The following is a 24,339-nucleotide window of genomic DNA, read 5'->3' as shown; positions in this document are numbered from 1 at the left end:
AAATGCGCTCAAAAGCACTGACCGGCACACGGTCCATTCTCAGCTGAACAACGACAATAAGCAACTAGGCACACCTCAACCAAGATAGCAGAGGATGAACAAAAGCCGCAACGATTTGCACGTATCCGATTGGAAAGACAGAAATGAATACTGCCCCTGCTGAAATCTTACTTGAGTAAGATTTGTAGCAATGCTGATAACTGCTGTCCCAAATGTGAAGTAGCAGCACATGACCTAAAATTGATTAACTTGTGGGAAAGACCAGGAACGGTAGGTAATCAGCTGGACATAATACCTTTAGTCCAACAGGACCACACAGCATAGAACAATCCGCCTTTCTTGTCCCTCGATGTTTACGATGCCCCTCCTAGCCTCCCTAAACCGGGGACCGCATGTCACCCACCATGGCTTAGATGCAGAAACCGCGGCACCACAAGCGAGTTGTGGATAGGCAGTCACTAATAATATATCTATTTTTATTTTTATGCAACTAAGGAAGCAGTTAGAAACGGCAAAAAGCGCTAATCTCCCTCCAAAATTATCCGAGAATTGCAGCTGTGTGTGACAGCTACAACAGCAACAAAACAGAGGAAAGGGGGAAAAAGAAACGACGGAGAATTAAAAACCAATTTCTTGGAAAATTTTAAAATAATTTCTACGAAATTCAAACAATTGATCTCTAAAGCCCTTCATATAATGTTTCGTTTTGTTCATTCATGACCAATAAGAAATACGGTACATAAAACAATATTAAAAAGGAAGAGCAAAACAGAAAAATATTTCTTTATAAAAACGCGAAAATACCTCATTTAGTTCAGTACCGCCAGATCCATCAATCATTCAACTGACTCATCCTAGTAACAATGCCAATAGAAAACTTGAAGTTAAGAAATAGAATAAACAATAGTCCAACAATACGCAAAAAAGCAGAAATAGTCAGAAATAATAACAATTGATAAAAACATGCACAATTTTGACGGAACTTAAAGGATATTTGACATTAAGCTGTCTGACAAAAACTAATCATTAATACTAATCTAACCTAATCATAAACGCCACCGAAGAATTTACACTAAAAAACTAAGTAAAACTTCTTTGAAAATGCCGCTAAGAAAAATTTTTCAAACCCGATTTCTCGCTCTCTCAAAAATAGCGGTATCACAAAAAACAACTCCACTCTTTTTATTCCACTAATCAAATTTGTTCAGCAGTCAAATATCAGCACGTGCAGCATTTCCTATTTTATATTAAATTCAAAATTATTGATTAAGGAAAAAACACGCCCCAATATTCTTCTTCGAGTTGCAAAAGAACGAAGAGAGCAATATTAGCTTCGCTTTCGCTTCGCAGCTATTAAAAGATTGAGTTGAAAAATTTTACACCCCTCTTTTTCTTAGGAAACAGATTTTTTTTGGTTATTTTCAACTTTCTGTCTTTAAACTTTTATCAAAATTTTTGTTTTTAACTACTCAATTTTTAAGACACAATATAAGCAAACTTATTGAAACTTTAAAATGCAGATGGTATCAAAGCTGTAGATGTCCCTTCAGCTTACTATACTTTGCACCATTAAATAATCAGGGCCGCGCAGCACACGAGAAATAACATACTTTTGTAGGTCCTTGATCCTCGCCCAGACTCTTGACTCCATCCGTCACGCATCCCTTGAGGGCGTCCAGACTCTTGGCAGTGGCCGGGGCTGTTACAGCTAGCATGTCCTGCCTGTCAGTTGCACTCTGCAGCATCGCGTATGTGTCTTTCTTCAGAGCCTCAATCGCCTTCTTAATCATGGGGGTGTGTTCTCCAATACCTGCTCAACAAACCAATTTAAATAAAATGCTTTGTGCTTCAACTAGAAGAATCTAGAACACTAGCTCTCCAAGTTGATAAATGATAACTCAAGTGAAGTATTGTTTTCTAAATGAAGCTCGATCTTGCGCAATTATCACAACTGCTTGTCCAATTCAGCTTGAAAAAAATAGTCTTAGGTACACTACTATTTGGAAAGAATTCTTTGAATCTATACCACTTTATATCGCATATTGTCGTGCAATTTGAGTTCAGTTCACAAAGCTAGTGACCATAGGCGACATTCTGGAAAGCATATTTGCGTTATTTAAGAATGCTGACTAAACACGATGTCAATTTAATGGGCCGTCTACAAAAATTGCTAATAAGGTAAGAATATACAACAAAATGATTCAGTTTTTAAGTAAGTACCTACTTGCGCCTGAACTGAAGTACAAATTAGTGACTTTGCATACACTTCACGAAATGGCTATCGCAAAGTCATCCGCCATCTGATGCTCATTGTTAGATTTACCCTTATTATGACCCACTAACTTCGAAAAAATTCTTTTGGAAAAAAACTTGGGTATCAATGTCTCTGGTTATAACCAGCACAATCACTTGACACATGAGTTGGTTTTTGGTAAATATCCCAAAATACAACGCTCAAGGGGCAAAATTTCCTTTCCTAAACGGATCATATTTTGGAATCCCGCTTTTAGAGAAAAAAATAATAGCATCGCCGTACTCGTCTAGAAAATAACAGAATAGTGAAAAACATTACTAGCGAATACCCACTCGTTTAAGGCGGGACAAAGGTTATGTTATTTACAGAACTTACGTATGCGAAAATATAGAGAATTAAATTACCTAAAAGGTTTTAAAAAATTTTACTTGATTGGCATGTAAATAGATCGTAGTTCCGAATCCCAGACGTTATTTTATAATTTCGTTATATTTCATGACTCATATATGGCGCTGGTACAATCACGTTCATCAGTTGGAGGACAGCGGATGTTAGAATCAGGCTTCAATGGGTGAACATAAACTGACATCTGATTGATAGCAGATAATGATAGCGCCAAGAACAACAGAGTACGTCAGGTAAGTTCTTCTTTGGTTTTCTAATTTTCTGGATGTTCTTTCGAAAAAAGAGGGAGAATGTGTCCAGAATTGCATCAAATCAACGCGCAAAGGAATCAAGGGTGTTGTGATATTTCAAGACGATGTGTTGGTTTATGGGACAAACAAAGAGCAATTCGACAAGAGATTCTGGGATGAGAGTCAGACTATGAGCAATAACAGATTTCGACTTGTGCGAACCCATTCTATTCAATGATAATGAAAAGACGAAGGGCCTTAAAACAACTCGGATTATTATAGTGAGTGAAAATCAAATTGCCAGACTAGATGAGGACAACGTGCAAACTGAACCCCGAGTGGAGGAGACCATACCTCAATCAGAATCACAAGTTCAGAACAAAATTGGGACGTTCATATCAAGAAGAAGCATGAACTTTAAAGCAAGCAAACTCTGAGTCGTCAGCCTTCACGAAAATCAACAAGAAATAGAAAACAACTAGATAGATTTGGAGCCCCACAAATTGACATAAAAAAACGGGAGAATGTGATTCTAAGTCAATTTGTGGGGCTCCAAATCAATCTGGTTTGTTTTCTATTTCTTGTCGATTTTCGTGAGGCTGACGACTCAGAGTTTGCTTGCTTTAAAGTTCATGCTTCTTTTTGATATGAACGTCCCAATTTTGCTCTGAACTTGTGATTCTGATTGAGGTATGGTCTCCTCCACTCGGGGTTCAGTTTGCACGTTGTCCTAATATAGTCTGGCAATTTGATTGTCACTCACTATAATAATCCGATTTGTTTTAAGGCCCTTTATCTCTTCATTGGCATTGAATACAATGGGTTCGCACAAGTCGAAATCTGTTCCCAGAATCTCTTGTCGAAATGCTCATTGTTTGTCCCATAAACCAACACATCGTATTGAAATATCACAACACCCTTGATTCCCTTGCGCGTTGATTTGATGCAATTCTGGAAGACTGACGTAGAGTCTTTTAACCTATGTTGTTTGAAACATTAGTTAAGATATTCAGGAGACAAGTAGGAAAAAAGTCAAACTAAGTCAGGTGAAAAAATTTGCTTCAAAAACCAAAAATTCATTCCAACACTCGAATTAAAGGGTATTTGAAAAAAATACGCTTGAAACAACGCTTGAAAAAAATACGCTTTAAACAACAATTGAAAAAAATACGCTTTCGAAAAAGTCAGTCGTACGTTAAATTTACTCTTCCGTTACAACTCCAGAGTGTTTAAAATAATCAAATTAGACTTCTCGTTGCCGTTATAACATGGAAATTAAAATTTAGGAACTTTATTAACAGTACGCCAATACAACCCAAATCCTTTGGCTTGTAATGAATAGGGCAGCAAAAAATCATGCATTAGAAAAATCGTAATATCTTAATATTCGACAAAAAAAACCGGGGCTTAGAAATGCCGGTCGATTCATCAGGGGGTGAAGCTGTGTGTGTGTTGGTTGGGGGGGTCTAGCAATGGAGGGGGAAGTTGGGAGAGTTGGAAGAAAGGGTGATCCAAATCACCAGGTAGAAGAGGGACTGTTAGGGGGCGTGGATTAGGAGGGGGAGGGGGTTGAAAGAGGAAAACTTTCAAGATTAAGAACAGCCCTTCACACCATAAAACTTTGTCTTCAAAACAGTGACTGTGAATCGCATGCTTAGAGACAAGTAAGGACCCAAAGAGAGCTGCTCAGTCATTAAACGCCCTTAGAGCTTCACCTCTTTATCCGTTTTTGAGGAAAAAAAGTCAAAAAGGTCCGACGAATAATCGGTCAAGCGAAAAATTAGATAAACATGGCCGGCAGATTGACGGAAGAGCTGCGAAAGAACAGAGTTGCGTGCCGTATAGAGAGAGAAACAGATACAGATATAATTTGAAGTTATCGAAGCCGCTTAAAAAGCTACGTAAAAAACATTCAGCGATAAATTAATAAAATTCATTGCGCAGAAGCCTTTTCATTAGGGACCTTTATTACACATGAGTTCCTTTGATCTTAAACTAATTCAAACTGAATTTAAGTTTTAAAATGCAAAAATCATTTTATTGAAAGAGGTAAATCATTTATGCGTAAAATCAAATCACGCAAATGAGCTAAAAACTTTTGCTATATATATATATAATATATAATATATATAAATATATATATATATATATATATATATATATATATATATATTAGAGAAAGAGAGAGAAATGACGTCACACGCAAAAATAGCGTTAGTGAGAGGAAGAAGTCATTCAGAAAACTTGACTACTTCAGGTTTGCTGCGCTGTGTGAACAAATTTTAAACGAAAAAGAGCGTCAGACGACGAAACAAAAAACATAGCAGGACAAGTCCTAACGTACAATTCAGAGAATTTTTATTGACTAAACAGAAAAACTACACCTAGGACGGACTTTGAGTGAATTGGGAAAACCATTTTTTAAAAAATCAGATAAAAAACACAAAATCAATGTCAAAATGCCGCATGTGAACAAAAAAATCATTAGCGAGAAATGGAGATTTGGTTCAAACAAAAAACTAGGCCTAGAATGAGCTGTGAATGGATTGGAAAAACATTTTTAAAAAATTCGAACCAAAATATCGAAAAAAACTGTAAACATCAAAGTGAAACTGCCGTATGTGAACAAAAAAACCACTAGCGAGAAAGCGAATTTTTGTTGAAACACCGTTTTTTCACTCTACTTTAAAATTAGAGCAAAAAATTTTCACGCCGCCAAACCACTCGCTTTTTCGCTCCACTTCCTGTTTCGGCGTGACCAAAATCACTACTCCTATAAGACTTGAAAATGTGTGAACAGATCTTAAAAAAAAGACAGCGTCCCAACACAATTCAAATTCTTTGAATTGTAAAAATTCTTTGAGTTGTAATAAACCATCGCAATATAGCTCCACTCAGCTTACTCCTTCTCAGCTATAAAAAGACCACAGTACTAACATAATTGCTATAAAGTTCGTTTGAGAGCAATTAAAGAGTCAGGAAATTTCGTTAATGAACAACGTTACTAGAACAGAATTCAATTACTTGAGTAAATCATCAGTTAACTGCGTAAAATGGTAGCCATCGTATCGCTGGGGCAAAAACAAACATAAACCGGCCAACTTCGGACGAATTGATCTCCAACGCCAGACGGGGACAATTTAATTTCGAGGGGCTGTCGCTTGGAAATTTAGGGGCAAAACCATGCCAACAGGATTTCGAACCCCCGATTTCTAGACTGGCGTCCTGGCCATTAAGCTATAACGGCTTTGACACTCCAACGCTCACATCGCTTTAATTCTAGCAAATAACTTCAAGATAACTCAAAGATAACTTCAAGATCACGCAAAATTTAACTAACCAGTAAAGCGTGAAAAAGTTATTTGAAAACGAAGAGTGTTCCAGGAAAAAAAAGCGCAAGAACTTTCAAGTAAAAATTTTGCATTAAAAGCGACATCCATGTTTACATTAATTGCTTCAAACTGCGTTTGAAAGCACTTACGCATACAGGTAGACTGCGGGGAAAAAACCAAGGTCAATTCCCCTGACACCGATTGGGCTTGAGAAACCTAAAAGAAATGTATGCTGCTTCCCTTTAAAAAGTACATGTGATTTGGCAGTTAGGCGTATCCTTTCTTAATGAGAGGATAGCTTAAAAGTTTAGGAATGTTGTAGAACAAAAGTGCAAAAACGGTCAAGCAAAAATTTTGCACCAAAAACACACGTTTACAAGTATCGGTTCAAATTTGGATAATAGCGCAATAATGGGCAGCTGAGACTTTACTCCAGTAGTAGCTCACTCAAGTGTTTTAAGGAAAGCTTCATTGGATTAGGCGAGGGAATAGAGTGATGAGGGGGGGGGGGTCAAACATCATAGTGACCAAATTGTAGAGGAGGCTTGTGTCTCTAGACGTGCGAAAATCACCCTTCCCCAATTAAATTTACAACAATTAGCACTTTTGGTGGAACCATTTTGGAAGCATTTACAAACCAGGACAGCTCAGAACGGCATACTAAAATTGACCGTCAGACGAAAAACAATTGGACGAAAAATTGGTTGCGTACAAAAAACGTATAACAAAAAGCAAAAAAAACATAGCTAGCAGATTGCCAGAAAATAGCCGCAATAGCTTCGTAGAACTGCTGTCTCAGAAAGATTAAAACACAGACCAAAGAAGAAACTTCTTTCATTGAATGCGAGATGTTAGATTTTGATTAAGAATCTATATAACTTAATGCGAGCTCTATTCGCTCCTCTTGAGTAACGTTCATTCAGAGCGACAAAAAATCGATGGACCTTATCTCCTTGCAATAAAGTAAGGAAAAGTCAATTTTAAAGCGAGGAAGTAATTTTTGAGAGAGGTACGTCACAGGTGACCAGAAACTTAAACATAACCGACTAACGTCGGGCGAATTGCTCTCCAACGATCGGCGAGCGGATGGCTTTGTCAGCAGCTAGCTACCTTATAGTGAGGCTAGCTTTAACTTAACTGAAAAGACGTTAGGTGAGCGGGGTAGTTGTGCATCGCGGGGGGGGGGAAGGCTGATGGGGGGGGGAACAGCGGAGGAAGGGCAACGGTGGGGGGAGGGTCTTTGGCTGCACGGAGCCCTTACGGCTTGAACGCTGTGTAGGGTCAGAATTAGTGGGAGTGGGGGAGTCAGGTGGGCGGGGTGAAAAGTGGGGGTGTTAAAATCTCAGGACCGCCCTTCATACCATGAGTGTACGTCTCCAAAACAATTTCAGTAAAAGGCAGACATAAAGACTAGCGAGCACAAGGGCTCGAAGAGCACATGCCCTCTGGTTGCTACCTGTTTACCCCTTTTTTGAGGACGAAAAGTCAAATGGGTCAGATGAAAAATCGGTCAAGCGAAAAATTGTATTTAAAAAGACCAGAGGACTAGTATAATTGCGACAAACTTCGTTTGAGAGCAATTAATCAATTGATCGAACAATAAAACTTGCTCCACCAAGAGTGAAAAATGCCGCCACGCAGGGATTTCAGTTGGAATTTTATGTGCGAAAAAGCAGATTTGAACTGATAGTGACGTCAAAGAGTCGTAAAGATATTGACAAAAAACAGAACTGGAAGAATTCTGGAGGCGACTCAAAGCGTCAGAACTTCACAGGGGAAACCGTAATTACAGCTGGAACTACCACCGTTTGTCTGAAAACAATAATTCTTCATCATCGGATTTAATTTTAAAACATACCCGGCAGATTGCCGGAAAATAGCCGCCGTTGATTCCAATAAGCATGATTGGGATTGAAATAACAGAAGATATTGAAAAAAAAAGATTTTTGTACAAAAACATTTTTTTAAGTCCGATTTATTTTGATGGCATTTCGTGGTTGAACATACTTCTGTTTTAGAGAGAGGCTACAGGGGCTACCATCAATAACAATAAGCATTAGAGATGGTAAATAAGACTTATAGGAACGACGTTCAAATAGCGGGCATCTAAAATTGGGCTTTATGGGTTTATCCCGTTTCTAATTCTGACATCCATTTTTGTACTAACTCTGTTCATTTTGAATTGCTTTGCTGAGCAACTGATGTTCAAAATCACTTTTAGCAGAATGAGAGAAGAGAGAAACTAGCCTAGAGAAGTCAAAAAGATTTCACGCAAAATGTTGAAAAGGCGGCAAAATGAGGTAAAGCGAAACATTTTTTTATTCGACGAAGTAAAAAAAAAAATAGGAGCGCTATAATAGCCGGCTGAGAAGATGAGGGCGGCTATTAAAAATGATAAATCTTACAGCACCGTCACCAATAAAATGATTTGAGCATTTACCTAACGGGACAAAACTAAAATAAAACAATTACGACATCAGTCAAGTACAACAAGAAAAAACCAACATACTTAAAACATCAGAAAAAGTTGACAAAAAAACAATTGAAATCTTGACACCGAGAGACTTAAGATTATTGAAAACACTCAGTAACGCTGAAAAGGGTCCAAATAATTAGCACAGTCAAACATCGAGGGGCTCAAAACACAAAAAGCTACAAACCATTATGAAAACTCCTGATACAAACCTGAAAAAACCCACATTCAACTGTGCTACCCAATAGGTACAATGTGAAAGCATAAGGCAGGTAACATTCTCGATAACTAAACTGAAAATTTAAAAAAGAAAAGGAAGACGAAAACATAGGGCTCAAAAAACACCAAATTCTCATTTTTGGAGTCACTACAATTAAGATAAAAATGAATTATACTTCTCTCTTATCGGGGATATCATAGAAAAATGAGTTGAAACAATTGCAAGTACATTAATCAACACAAAGACAAAAGAACAAAAAAGAACTCAAAACTAAGACACCAATAATATTGGCAAGAAAATAATAGTCAGTCAAAAATGCTAAATTTTATCAATTTTTCAGTGCCACACTATGTTAAACGAAATGAATTGCAAACAAAATCTAAAAAAATATTATTTTGTTAACAACTGATAAAAGCAGAGCTGATAAATTTGAGGTTTTTGGATAATGATAGAAGGATACGTGCCAGAAACAAAACATAGAAAAAAAGACTAGTTTTTGAACTTTAAACGCTTAAAATCAAAAGGGAGAAAACGAAGTAGAAAAACAATTATGTTCCATTATTCAGCTTTCGAGACAGAGAAAAATTATATAGCTATCCTCCTGTATAGATCTAGTAGAATCATAGTTCAAAGATTGGAAGCAGTTTAATAATTTGCAAAAAATCTTTACACATTTTAAAACAACGCTTGCTAAATTTCAGGTGCTGAACGCCACAAAACAATGCAATTATCAAAAAGAAAACTAAAATCCCTGACGGAGCACAAAAAGACTTTCTAGTAATTGATAAAATTGAAAATTATGTGCTACTTTAGAATTTGAAACGCATGATTCGACCCCCAGAAACAATGTGGTATCAATTTCAGAGGTTCACATACAAAAAACCAAAATTGTAAGCAACAAAAGAGGGCCAATTGGACGAAAATCGGCCCGAAATTCACTCACTGATCGAAGCGCACGATCAAAAATTTCTTTCGCACAGATGACTCAGATGAAAAGAGTACATACGGCAATTTTAATCTCTTTCCCATTTAGGGGAAAACGCCGTGTTGTGATTAACTATTTGTTTAAAATGCTTGATTACTGAATTTAAATTAGACTGAAAATCACTGTTTTTTGAGTGAGTGAGTAATTTTACGTCGAAGAAGTCAAAATGATTCTACAAACGGCACGTGTCTTTAAATTGTGCGGCATCAAATTACTTTGTATTCAAATCGAATATTTCACATTATGTAGGCTTCAACATTCCACCTCCCTTGAAGCATATCGTCAACTTTTTAGATCCAATGCTGAGTAGTCGTAGATGTTCGAGAAGAGTGAATAAGTCTTGTATCGGTGCCAATTTTCAGTGGGTCGATCAACTCTTGGAAAAGATCCAAAAGTCCCCAAACTTTGTTGAGATGTGTGTTGGAAATAACAGCGAGTTGAATGAAGAGCGTGATGGGCCGTTTGTAGTAAAGGAAAGTGTAATGCAGTATAGTGACAAAAACGACAGGAGGGCACTTCTTGAGGCAACTTGTTGGCGTCGTCTGGAGAACCGATTCGTTTGCTTGGAAGATGCGAAGCCCTGTCCCACCTTTTCTGGCTCCTTGAGGTATGAGCCTGTATATCCACGCAACTATACGGAGAGGGAAGAGAAGGGTGGTCATCAATGTTGGGTGAAATCAGATTTTGATGTCCATGATTCTGGCCTCATTCTGGCTGATGGCAGGACTCTTGCACCGTGGCATGTAGATGGTGTGCCACCCTTGACTCTCGTTGCAACGCTATTTGCTGGTTTTAATTGGTTTGTTATCCAAAGGTCAAAATTTGCTCGCTTGAAGACCAGGTTATGTAATCCACTTGAAGATTTGGTTGATGATACCGACAAAGAGCTGAGAAGAACTATCTTCGCTGAGCATCGAGTTGGCGAAACATTGCACTTGCCCTGGTTGGCTGCACACTCTTTTCTGACACTGCCCGATAAAGGGAATAATGGCTCGTTGAGTATAATGATGTCTGCGAGCTTGCTGGCTGATAAAGATGAAGAAGAGAGGAGAAGGTTGTACTTCAACCAACAATATAAGCCATCTTGCTGTTAAGGTAATTATTCTTGTATACTAAGTAGACCATCTTTTCGTTGCTCGCTAGTTGTACCTAAGCAATAATTAAACATCATTGTAGTGTATGGAATGAAATTTTGAGCAAAAATGTTGAGTAATTTTAGGAATTAAGTCAGTCAAATGTTTGTTAAAGGAGTAAGAGCAAAACAAATACGTGAATAACTCTGAAATAAGTGACTGTGAGCGTACACTGAGTACTGATTTCGGAAGACCTATATATGGGTAAATCATCCTGTAAAAGAATTTAATCCACTGTAACAACTTAATATTTGTGGCCAGTTTAAATGGGGGGGGGGGCGATTTTTAATACCGTAAAATTCAATCTTTTTGGGAAAACATGTGTCATCTTTCGAATTCTTAATAAAAACTGAGCCCATTTGGCCTGCGGGCTGATATTGGTACCAAGTAGCTACTGGTGAAGTAAAATTTTGAATAACTTCCATAACTTTGAAAATTTTTGCAATTAAATGGTATAAAATTTCTAATAAATTGGCTCTTTTCCTAGTTTAATATAATCAAGTAGAAACCTTTACTTTACTGGGTTCTTCTACTCGATTTTCAATTTGCGGATTTTAACTGTTGAGTGGAAGCTTCCGGAGCTTCACTACTGGTCGCATCAGCTCTCCACTTGTTGTTTTAAGCTTGACAACTCGAATCAAGTTGTCGTTCCAACTGTATGTTTCGATGATTCGACCAAGTTTCCATTGCAAAGCTGGTAGATTGTATTCTGCAATGAGTAATAGGTTATCTTTCCCCATCCCTGAGTCCCCTTGATACCATTTCTTACTGATTTGGAGGGATGCAAGATGGTCTCTAGACCATGATGTCCAGGATGACAGTTTCAGCAGTCTGTAACGTTCTGGTAATTTTTCTTTTTCTTGAGGCTGATTTCGTCGTTCGTTGAATCCTAGGAGAGGTTTTCCAACGACGAAGTGGTCTGGAGTCAGCGCTTTGATATCATTGGGATCATTTGACATCTCACCTAGGGGTCGGGAATTGAGAATTCCTTCTATTTGTACGAAGTATGTGTTGAATTCCACCATGGTTGGTATTTTTGTGGCAACTACACGTCTGAGGTGATGCTTCATTCGCTTAACTGCCGCCTCCCATAATCCTTCGAAGTGTGGAGAACGAGGGGGGATCGTTACCCAGTCCATGCCTTGCTGCGAAACATAGTTTAAAATTGAATCATATGTTTCTTTGCCTTCGAGGAGGGTTTGTAGATTCGTGATATCATTTCGAGCACCAATAAAGTTCGTACCCTTGTCCGGGAACAGTCCTCTTCTGTGTGTGAATCACTTCAGCGCAGAAATGCAATCAGTTTTTGTTAGATCGATGACTTTTTCTATATGAACTGTTTTGGTAGAGAAGCATACAAAAATTGCAACATATCTCTTCTATTTCGGTTTTCTTGATTGGTTCCTGCGGTGTATCACTCCAAAAAATAATGTGGAAGTCCTTCTCATGTTCGTCAAGTGCAAATTGCACTGTTTGTCCAACCATGAGGCAGTCATTGAGTGACAACCCATACGTTTTTTTAGCCGATGCATCGACAACCACTCGTAGCTTTGTTGTGGTTGAATCTTCTTTTCGAACGTGATGATGAGGAATATAGTAGCTTTAACTTTCCGGTCTTTGAAGCTCTTCTGGGGGAACTTCTTCCAAATGCTTCATGTCCAAAAACTCCCTGATGAAATCACGGTATTGTTTCTGAGATGCTGGGTCCTTCTCGAGTCGTCTCCAGAGCGAGAAGAACCGTTTTTCGACTTTGTCTTAGCTGTTACCGAGCTTTCCAGTTTCTGCGTTGAAGTTTCACAACAAATCTTCCATCTCGATCTCGTTGTTGTCTGAGTAAAATGCTGTTCACAGATCTGTCCTTCCGGGGAAAGTTGTTTGTACATTGGAACTTCCTCTGTTTCCCAAAAGGAACGTAGATCAATGTTTGTTTGAAGAACTACAACTGCTGTTTGCGTTCTTTACAGTTTTTCCAAAGTTTGTCCTGAAACTGTCCATCCGAAAACTGTGTTTCGCAGATGAAGCACATTAGATTCTTGTCGTTTGCCATCGAGGATGATGTCTTCGAAAATGTGTGAGCCAAGAATGATGTCAACTTGTTTTGGAGTGTTGAAACTCGGATCAGCTCATTTCACTGTGTTGATCTGAATGCATGATTTGACATTAATCTGCTCTGTTGGTAGCAGATCAGTCAATTTTGGCATGACAACCGCTTTAACATTGAATGGTTTGTTTTCCGGTACTATGAGAATATTGTGCATTGTTGTTTGGGAAGTCCGAGAAATTGGGTACATCTCTGTGTGATCATACTTACTTGTGCACCACTGTCAACCATTGCACGACAGTACATGATTTCGTTATTTGGTTGCTTGATGGGTATCATGATTGTTGGCAAGAGAACTGTGTTGAAAGATGAACTTCGAGGACAATCATTCGTTACATTGTGTGACTTTGGGTCGGTACTCTGTTCTTTGTTCATCATGCAAAAGTGAATTATGTCAACTCGCACATTGCTTGCATGACCCCTTTGATTTGCAATCTTTTGTGCCATGGCCTTTCCTCATGCAGTTAAAGCATAGTTTGTTTCTGCGTACAAGTTCATTTCTTGCATTGACGTCCATTGCTAGAAATTTTGAACACTGATATAGTTGATGATCAGTGGCTGAGCAACAAACACATTGTGAAAGTGAGGATTTGTAGCTTTGAAGCCGTCTTTCTGCATAATTGACTTGCTTTTCTGCCACCTTTTCATTGTTTGTTGCCTTGTAGTTGTTTGGTGCTTCGAGGGCTTGCACTCTACAATTGAAGTTGCGTAGTTCATCGATTGACTTCAGATCTGTTGAACCGCTGCTTTCCACCTCCCATTGACGTCTGGAGGCAGGATCCAGCCTTTCTGTCAAGACGTGAACCCACATGTAATCAGGTTGCACCTTGAAATTTAATGCTTCCAGGGCAAGACAGTTTTCATCAAACGCGATGATGAATTTCTTCAATTGTTCCGCTGATTCTTGGTGAATGCGGGGTATGTTGAAGATTGCGTCGAGATGTGAATGAAGAATTAGACGTTTGTTTGCGTATCTGTCTTTTAGCATTTTGAATCCAACTGCATAGTTGCCACTGGAAAGAGGTAGGTGTGAAATGGCTTGTGCAGCTTCACCGTGCAGGCAGCCCTTTAGGTAGCTTGGCTTCTGAACGTCTGACAATGTGTGATTGGTGTCCACGGCTGCTATGAAGCTATCATGAAATGGCGTCCAGTCTTTGTACTTCCCCCAAACTTAGGAAGATCAAATTTGGAAATCTTGATTCCGCTTGTAGCCTGTCTGGAATACTGGGGTCCATTGACTGGTGAGGCAGTTCTGTCAGGATGGTTGAAGCGGGCCACAAGTTTTTGTAGCTCCTTCGCTTGAGATGGGCTCGGAAGAACATTTCATCGGAGTCTTTCATTTCCTTTGCTATCGCCTCGTCACGGTCCTCTGTTTTTTCAATGATTTTTTTCATTGAGATCCTTGATGAGATTGCGTCGAATTTCTGATGTTTCAAGAAGGATGTTGGCTGTGTCCAGATCGACATCACTGAACGTCCCAGCTTGCACTTTGGTCAGCAGCTTTTGAATCTCTGGAGCGTTCTTTGTTACGACTCCCGTGTTTGCTGCTCTAGAGTTCAATGGTTCAAGGGTTTTTGACACTTGCACTTCTGTTTCCATTCCTGGTTTTTCCCGGGTCGCGGCACCAAAATGTTGTCGTGATTAACTATTTGTTCAAAATGCTTGATTACTGAATTTAAATTAGACTGAAAATCACTTTGTTGTTTGAGAGAGTAAGTAAATTTACGTCGAAGAAGTCAAAATGATTCTACAAACGGCACGTGTCTTAAGATTGTGCGACATCAAATTACTTTGTATTCAAATCGAATATTTCACATTATGTAGGCTTCAACAGGCCGTCTGAAAACCAAATCTTCAGAAAACCAATACTCTTCTACAAGTCGTTAAAGAACCAAGAGAAGGCCAATGATAGCCCAAGCTATCGCATTGCGGCTGTTAAAATAATTGCAACTATTATTTTAGAGCAATTAAAAATTTCCGTATTGACAGCGACCAATCTTATCTGGGTGAAACTCGGAGATGCGTAAAAATCCTCTAAGTGTATGTACGCATATAAATTCCAATTGCTACTTTAGGCTGTGAGCACAAAAGTTCAACATCAAAAACAAGATTAAAAAAATTAAACTTTTCATAACTTTGCTCATTACAACTGTACGCCTGCCGCTACCTTTCACTATACTTCTTTACGGAGTATTGCAAACGGTTTTGGAGCATGTGATTGATAGTTTGTACCACGCCAGGCACAGTTCCGTGCACATTGTCAGTCGAAAAATCCAACATTCATCGCTATAACAACTCCATTCTAAAAAACTTGACAAATAAGTCTCATTCAAGACATTTGATACGGATTCAGTAGATCACGAAGCTCTGTCGTTTGATTAGTAACTTAATACTATTTTTATTCTAGAGTCTTAAAGTAATAGAGAAACGCTCACAATATACGTTCTGAGCAAATGATGGCGACACAAAGTTATACTATGAGTTATATTACACATTGAAAATACACATGCAGAAGATTCGGTGAAACGTATTCTTCGATACTAGTAAAACTCTAGGGGCACTGAAGTGTCTTAATGACTTCAGAAACAAAAGTTATCCCATTTCTGAGCACGATAAGCTAAATCGATCAGGTAAAAAAAAATGAACAAAACCAACAGGACCCAAATAATTGCCTGTTCGGGGGCAATTAAAATGATTCTACTGTTTTGTACCTGCGGAGGTGTCTTCAGTGTCAGTGTTAACCGCTGGAGTGGTTACTCCTCCGATAGTGAAGAGTATAGCGAATGAGGGATCTCCAATGATGGCTGTAATCGTACGGATAGCATCGTCACAGCTCTTTACACCTGAAAATACCCCAAGTTCATTCATGGTTAAATACACCACAACGACAAAGTAATGACAACTAGTTCCTTTCCAATTTAAAGGATTACAAATTTAAAGTATTCCAGTTTTGAAATTACAAATTTACTCAGTTTGCCATAAGATATCGCTGAGCGTGAAAAGTGACATGGCGTCTTTTTCACAATGAGAAGCCATGTAATATCATTAAGTATAGTTTTGAATACTGCGCATAACAACTTTGAACAGTAGAAAATCATAGAGGGCACATTGGCTGAATAACTGCGAAATAGACTTGCGTGCCGTAATGGACAAAAACAGATGCAGAAATGAGTGGAAAAATATTAATGTCGCCACCTGAAAAACTTGGGTTATTGTTCCCCAGTTCTGACACTGGGGAGGTTCGAACCCCCGATCTCCGGCGTAATAAATCTTACAATCGAATTTGTTTTAGCAAAACAATTTCTCAATAGACGCAATTTCGGTCACGCAAAAGGCACGAAATCACGCGTGCAAAATTTACTGAAAAGTCCAAACGTTCTGAAAGAGAACAAATGTAAAACGAAAACAAAGCGTCAGACGACGGAACAAAAACAAGAACAGAGACGGAGGAAATTCGCAACCAACTTGAAGCCTCAGTACTTCCCGAAGAAACCGTAATTGCAGCTGAAACTACTATCTTTTGACGGCAAACAATTATTCTTTACCTCAGGAGAGTTATTTAAAAATTCGGCAAAGTTAAACCCCGTCGAAACGAGAAAACTTTACTTGCGCATTCACGTCGAATGCAAGCAAATAACATAGCCGGCAAATTTCCCTAAATAGCCGCCGATGATCTGCTTGACGCATATTGTGAATGCTTCAGAAGAAGAAAAAATTAAGAGATATATATTGATAAAATTTTTTGTGTGAAAGTGTTCTTATTTGGTGTCCAAATTCTGTATATTCGGAAAGATTCGTAAATTTAATTCAGCTTCTAAACTGAACGCTATTAAGCACAATACTAACGCCAGCTAGCAATCGCTTTAAAGAACTTTGGTAACCTAATGCACTATGAAGTAATGACCGGGTTTTATATGTTATCCCGTTTCTTTTGATTTTGCTCCTTTGACTTTGACCGCATTCACTACATTACTTAATTCAATGATTGAAGGAAATTTAAATTCATTCAGTTGGAACAGTGAGTGAGGTAAGTCAGAAGCCAAGCGTGACTCACGTAAAACGAAAAACGTGATCAAAAGCTAATCAATTACAGCCTGCTTCAGTCGGGGGGCGGGGGGGGGGGGGGGGGGTGGGAACCTATGTTTAAAATGGCGCCAGTTTCGGCGCACTTTTCATTTGACTTTTAGTATTAAATTGCCGCCAATTGAGTTCAGCTGCTTGAAATTGTGATTGAGAGAATTTTAGATCGCGCGAAATGCAAATGGTCAAGGGCGTAGAAGACACTCGAAAAGTCAAAACGGTCAAGCAAAAATTTTGCATAAAAAAGACACACAGGTTTACAATAATTGCTATGAACTTCGTGCAAGAGCAATTAAAAAAAGCAAAAATCATTTTAAGATGGACAAAATATCAAATAGAAATCTAACAGTGCTAAAAATTGCTATGAAAAAACTCATGATAATAGTCTTAAAAACTGAGAACTCCGAAATAATAATAAACTCTAGAGACCCAACCAACACTTTGCGAAAGCATTAGTCAGATAAAATTCTCAGAAAGCGAATTCAACTATCCAGTAAAAGAAAACAAAAACTTAGGACCCAAGAAAACATTTAGGGCACCTAGCAATCAAGATGAAAATAAGATACACTTCTTTTATGTTGGAATGATTAACAGACAAAAAGAAATCAATCTATTGCAAAACAAAAATATCATGAAACATAGCCGGCAGATTAGCGGAAAATAGCCGCGATAGACGATTGTGGCCTTCCATGAATTGAAACAACTAAAGAAACAAGATAGGCACATTGACCAAAAGTCCTTTAGTAGACCACTAGATTTTTTGGGTTAGATACGTACTGTCATTTTTATGATATAAATACTGTCTATAAGGAAAAAGCCATAAAAGAACTTTTTCAATATTGATTTTCGAATGATTTTCGAACTCAAGACAAACTCAAGAATTAGGGCATATAAGTTTGGCACTACTTAGATGCACACTATTGATCTTTAACTAGTAAATGTTCATAAAATAAAGTTCCATAAGTGAGTTCAGAAGTCATTTTTTTTTATTAAGGTAAGTCACGCAATCGACCTAAAAGCAGAAATGACGTCACGCAGAAAAATTTTGTAGAAGTCACTGCAGTCATTGAAAAAGCCAGGGTAAGACTAAACAAAAATCTGTTAGACGAAGTAAAAAACTAGGAGCGCAATTATAGCCGTCTGGAATTGCTGACGCGGCTATTAAAGAGACCAAGGAAACAATGCAACTCAAAAGCAAAAAATTGTTTCTCGCCAAAACCCAGCTCCAGGAAAACTTGAAGAAAATGAAAATCAGTCAGGATTTAGAAAAATGCTTCTAGCAAGTTCTCTGTGCTGCACAATATTGCAATCAAATTGCAAAACAAATGAACAGAAAAAGGAAACTTCATTTTCAAGCATTACGTAGCATGCATCCTACTGCATAAATTTAAAAAAGTTCAAAATAAGATTCAGAACCGAGAAGCTAATATTTTGTAATCATGACATTTTCGCTTACGTTCAAACACTTAACGCCACAAAATGTTTTAAAAAATGATTGTTGATAACACACCATGACCACGCAATGACCATGATAGTAAACAATAACGCACCATGACCACGGAGTCATAAATCTCTGATTCCGCACGGAAAGAGTTTGTGTAGTTAAATAAAACCGAAAAACAAACAAAAAACTTGGAAAAACTGGACAGAAACAAGGAAAGTCAGATTATTGAGCAACATTTTGTAAAACAAAAATACCTCACGTTAAAAAGAGTTGTTCAATGCATGAACTGTCCAAGGGACATTACCATATGAACAGATTTTTCAGAAAAAAGTATTCTCAAAGATCAAAACAAACAGACGAACGTCGGATCAATTGCTCTCGAACGACATGCTGGGGCAATTTAATTTAGCCGAGAAATTATATGGGTGCAAAAACTTGTTCCTCATGAGGTTTCGAACTCGCGACTTTCAGGATAGCAGTCTGAAAACTTTATCACTAAGCTACAGTGACTTTGATCCTCAACCGCTCACAATCACTTACATTAGCAGCAAACGATGAGAACAATTTCAATTGAGATCTCAAAAAAATGAAGAAGTGAAGCGTGAAAAAGTCATTTGAGAAGTCAGAAGGTTCTAAAAAGCTCAAAAACGTTCAAGCAAGCATTTTGCATAAAAAGATACACATGTGTAAAACAATTGCCTCGAACTTCGTTCGAGAGCAATTAAAAAGAAATTATTAAAAAACGCCAAAAATTAACTAAGAAATTATGTGCCCGTTTTGCACTTGTAACACATTTTTAGGCTATCAAAAATTTGCGACATCAATTTTAGAGTATCATAATAATGAAGCATCAATCAAAAATTATGCCGGAAAAAAACCAAATTAAACCACAAAACTATGTCAATATATCCCATTCGCTCAAAACACTCTTCAAAGTCATTCACTGAACGCAGTGCATGATCAAATAGCTTACAGGGAAATTTTAGTCCTTACCGCTTTTACGCCAAAACACCGTTTTCCACCTCAAGAACCTCGAGAAAACCAATACTCCTCTTCGAATCGGAATTAAAGACCAAGAGCACCGCAATACAGCTACGCCCAGCTTACACCTTCGCAGCTATAATAACTACATTAAAAGTACAGAGGCCATTGTGCGCAATTCAGCTAGGCATTTCCAAAAAGCAAGTTGCATAATGATTCCTTTTCTTCATTATTTCAAACTACTACCTGTCCAAAGCTGTTCAATGAGTTGGTTGATGTTCTTGACAGTGTCCCGGATTACACCAGAGTTACTATGGAATTCCTGTTTTGCGTGTCTGTCATAGGGCGACTTGAGAATAACCTCAGACAGGACCACTCTCTCTTTGCAATGGATTCCCAGCATGCCAATCTCGTTCTGAAGTGCCTTCACCACCTCGTCTTGTTCACCTGTGCACAGAAAAAACTTGTAAATTTTTGCTTTTATAATGATCTTGAATTTAACAATCTTCAGCGCTTCAGGAGATGACAAGAGCTGGCAAACATTTAAATTCACTGAGACAATACAAGTTATCCTCTGAATAGTGATATTTAACGCCTGATTTGAGACAGTCAGCATAACAAAAATGGGCCAAACATTTGTCCAAAATGGCATTAGTATCTTAGAACTGAAAAATCAAAACAAAACAAACAGATTGCATTCCATGGTCTGAAACGACAGGTCAATGCTTATTTGCTTTGAGAAACGGATTAAGAAGTATTAGTCTCTTCATGAGACGGTCTGATTGGTTGAAATTTGCGCTATGATTGTATAAATCTATCCCACGTACTTTGTAATTATTAAACATACCCGGTAGATTGCCGGAAAATAGCCGCCATTGATTCCCATAACCAAGATTTGGATTGAAAGACGAGAAAAAAACTATCAATATTAAAGTGCGAACTATTTTGATGTCATTTTAGAGCCGAACGTACTCCTGTTTCATAGTGAGACCACACATGGGCTAGTATAAGTTTTACTTGGCATTTGACTTTTAGTATTAAATTGCCGCCAATTGAGTTCAGCTGCTTGAAATTGTGGTTGAGAGAGAAATTTAGATCACGCGAAACGCAAAAGTCAAGGGCGTAAAAGTCACTCGAAAAGTCAAAACGGTCAGGCGAAAATTTTACATACAGACACACGTTTACAATAATTGCTTCTCGACGAGAGCAATTAATAATCTTGTATTCTCAGTTAAAACTTGGTTTAATTGAATTGAATCTTAGAGCGGAACAAGAAAACACACAGCACAACAAAAATATACAAACCAACACCCCATAACTCGAACAAATTTTTGGCAACGATAGTTGGCAACTCAGCATCGATTTGCAAGTTCAAGTAATGGCAGGACCCACTCCACCCCCATATTAATATGAAAACATTACAAGGAATATCAGAACATAGCCGGCAGATTGCCGGAAAATAGCCGCGATAGACGCTTGTGGCCTACCACGAATTGAAACAACTAAAGAAATAAGAATGACCACCTGCTTTTTGGGTTAGATTCGGACTGTCATTCTTATGAGACACATTTGCTCTGCAAGGAAAAACGCTAATGGAGCTTTTTCGAAATTAATATTCCATATTAAAACTCAAGGCTCTATTACTCAGGAATTAGGGCATATAAGTTAGGCACTATTTAGATGCACACTATTGATTGACCTTTAATTAGTAAATGTTCACAAAATTTAAATTTCCATAAGTGAGTTCAGAAGTCACTTTTGAGTGAGGAAAGTCATGCAATTGACCTAAAAGCAGAAATGAGGTCACGAACACAAATTTTAACTGCAAAGCAGTAGAAGTCACTGAAGTAATTGAAAAAGTCAATTCCAAGAAGTCAGGGTAAGACAAAACAAAAACCTGTTAGACGGAGTAAAAACACATAGCAGGACAAATCCTGACGTACAATTCAAACAATTTTCATTGACTAAACAAAAAACTAGACCTAGAAAGGAATATGAATGAAATGAGAAAACCATTTCTAAAAAAATCAGATCAAAAAATTTATTAAAACAAAATCAGTGCAAAATGCCGCATGAATGAACTATGAATGGATTGTAAAAGCCATTAGAAAAAAATCCGTCGGAAAATCAAAAAACAGGAGAAATCAAAGTGAAACTGCCGCATACGAACAAAAAAACGACTAGCGAAAAAGCGAAATTTTGTTCCAACACCGTTTTCTCACTCTCCTTTAAAATTAGAGCGAAAAAATTTCACGCCGCAAAACCACACGCTTTTTCGTCCAATTTCCTGTTTCGGCATGACCAACATCACTACTCCAATTTGACTTCAAAAATCAAGAAAAATGTGTGAACAGATCTAAAAAAACATAGCCCTCCAATACAATTCAAATTCTTTGAATTGTAAAAAAATTAGGAGCGCAATAATAGCCACCTGTAATTGCTGACGCGGCTATTAATAAACATACCCGGCAGATTGCCGGAAAAAAGCCGCCGTTGATTCCAATAAGCATGATTGGGATTGAAAGAGAAGATATTGAAAAAAAAAGATTTTTGTACAAAAACATTTTTTAAGTCCGATTTATTTTGATGGCATTTCGTCGTTGAACATACTTCTGTTTCTTAGAGAGAGAATACAAGGGCTACTATCAATACCAATAAACATAAGAGATGGTAACTAAGACCTATAGGAACGACGTTCAAATAGCGCGCATCTAAAATTCGGCTTTATGGGTTTATCCCGTTTCTATTTCTGACTTCATTTTTTATACTGACTCTGTTCCTTTTGAATTGCTTTGCTGAGCAACTGATGTTGAAAATCACTTTTAGCAGAATGAGAGAAGAGAGAAACTAGCCTAGAGAAGTCAAAAAGATTTCACGCAAAATGTTGAAAGACCGGCAAAATGAGGTAAAGCGAAACATTTCTTTGTTCGACGAAGTAAAAAAACATAGCAGGACAAGTCCTGACGTACAACTCAAAGAATTTTCATTGACTAAACAGAAAACTAAACCTAGAACGGACTATGAATGGATTGGGAAAACCATTTAGAAAAAAAATCCAATCCAAAAAATCGAAAAAAACAGTAAACATAGCTGGCAGATTGCCAGAAAATAGCCGCAATAGATTCGTAGACCGGCAGTCTAAAAAAACAGTAAAAAAGACAGACTAAAAAATTGGTCTTTTCATTGAAGGCTGATCTGTTATATTTTGATTAAAAACCTGTATAAGTTATTGCTGCCTCTATTAGCTGATCTCAAATAACCTTCATTTAGAGTGACACATACCCATTTGACCTTATCTCTTTGAATTAAAGTAAATAAAAGTCAATTTCAAAGTGAGGAAGTCATTTTTGAGAGTGAGGTAAGTCAAGTGTGACCAAAAATTTAATCACGCAAATGAACAAAAAAACTCGCTCCACTAAGAGCGAAAAATGACGTCACAAATGCAATTCATTTGAAATTGCATGAACGAATGAACAAAAAGTGGCTGTGACGTCATATGGTCGTAACAAAAATCATGACGACGAAATAAAAAAAAACCAAGAGAAGGCCAATAATAGCCCCAGCTATCGCTGTGCGGCTATTAAAAATCAAAGTGAAATTGCCGCATGTGAACAAAAAACCACTAGCGAGAAAGCGAATTTTTGTTTAAACACCGTTTTCTCACTCTACTTTAAAATTAGAGCGAAAAAATTCACGCCGCAAAACCACTCGCTTTTTCGCTCCATTTCCTATTTCGGCGTGACCAAAATCACTACTCCAATTTGACTTCAAAAATCATGAAAATTTGTGAACAGATATTAAAAAAAGACAGCGCCCCAATACAATTCAAATTCTTTGAATTGTAAAAAAAAGGAGCGCTATAATAGCCGGCTGAAAAGATGAGGGCGGCTATTAAAAACTGACAAGAATTTGAATGCATACTGCGAGCAGGCATTGCGGTTTCCCGAACAACAGAAGCCAACCAACAACATGCACGATATCTCCATTTACATTTTACGGGCACCTCCCTGAACATTTATCTTCAGATTGCAGAAAACACAAGATACAACTTGAATGGCCCCGAAGAAACGTTACGGAACAGATATGCTGGAGCCGATCAAAGGAGAAATTGCTCTACAATCCAGAAAAATCCAACCAACCAAAGAAACATCGTGAGGATTCATGAGACTTACAACGACTTGCAGATCTCGCAGTCATAGACCATATCGATGAAAGTCAACCACACTGATGAACGAGAGCGTCGCATGTTCACGGCATGCCGTAGAAATACTAGAAAGTCCTGCTAAAATAAAAATGAAAATGTCAATGTGCGACCATCAAAAGGAGAGTCCACATGTATCAGTTGGGAGAAGAACCTCATCAAAAGGCAGCATTAAACACTCGCCAAAATCCTCTAGCAATAATGGTGATTTCAACCACTATATACTATTTCAGCAAAAATCTACGCAACTCAAATGCACAGTCTGAACCCAATAGCGCTAGCGCAACTTTCAAGGAGAAAGTTTGTGAAGGTGCCTTCACGGGAACAGATTGTAATGGAGACAAAAGCTTTAAAAGGTCCAAATTGCTCAATATGCAAAAACAAAGAAGAAACAAAACCGCGATATAGAACGAGAAAAACATTTGATGGCACCTGGTTGGACACGCAAAAAAAGGACAACATAGTTTTATCGGCATTTACCGTTTTCAACTGCGTCTTTA

At 37.9% G+C, this 24,339-nt stretch overlaps 1 protein-coding gene across 7 annotated transcripts in view; it reads right to left on the bottom strand.

The window, feature by feature from the left end:
* LOC142336168 (talin-1-like) overlaps nucleotides 1-24,339 on the bottom strand; it is a 210,366-nt gene that overhangs the window by 44,404 nt on the left and 141,623 nt on the right. For all 7 annotated transcript variants that reach the window (XM_075384782.1, XM_075384786.1, XM_075384783.1 and 4 more), the window contains 3 exons: nucleotides 19,885-20,085; nucleotides 15,845-15,976; nucleotides 1,611-1,810 (listed from right to left, as the gene is read on the bottom strand). In XM_075384782.1, coding sequence (XP_075240897.1) covers nucleotides 1,611-1,810; nucleotides 15,845-15,976; nucleotides 19,885-20,085 — 533 coding nt within the window. The remainder of the gene's footprint in view (nucleotides 1-1,610; nucleotides 1,811-15,844; nucleotides 15,977-19,884; nucleotides 20,086-24,339) is intronic.

The sequence above is a fragment of the Convolutriloba macropyga genome, chromosome 3 (genome assembly GCF_964194025.1).
Source record: "Convolutriloba macropyga chromosome 3, txConMacr16.3, whole genome shotgun sequence".
Classification (NCBI taxonomy): domain Eukaryota; kingdom Metazoa; phylum Xenacoelomorpha; order Acoela; family Convolutidae; genus Convolutriloba; species Convolutriloba macropyga.
This window is presented reverse-complemented; position numbering and strand designations above follow the sequence as displayed.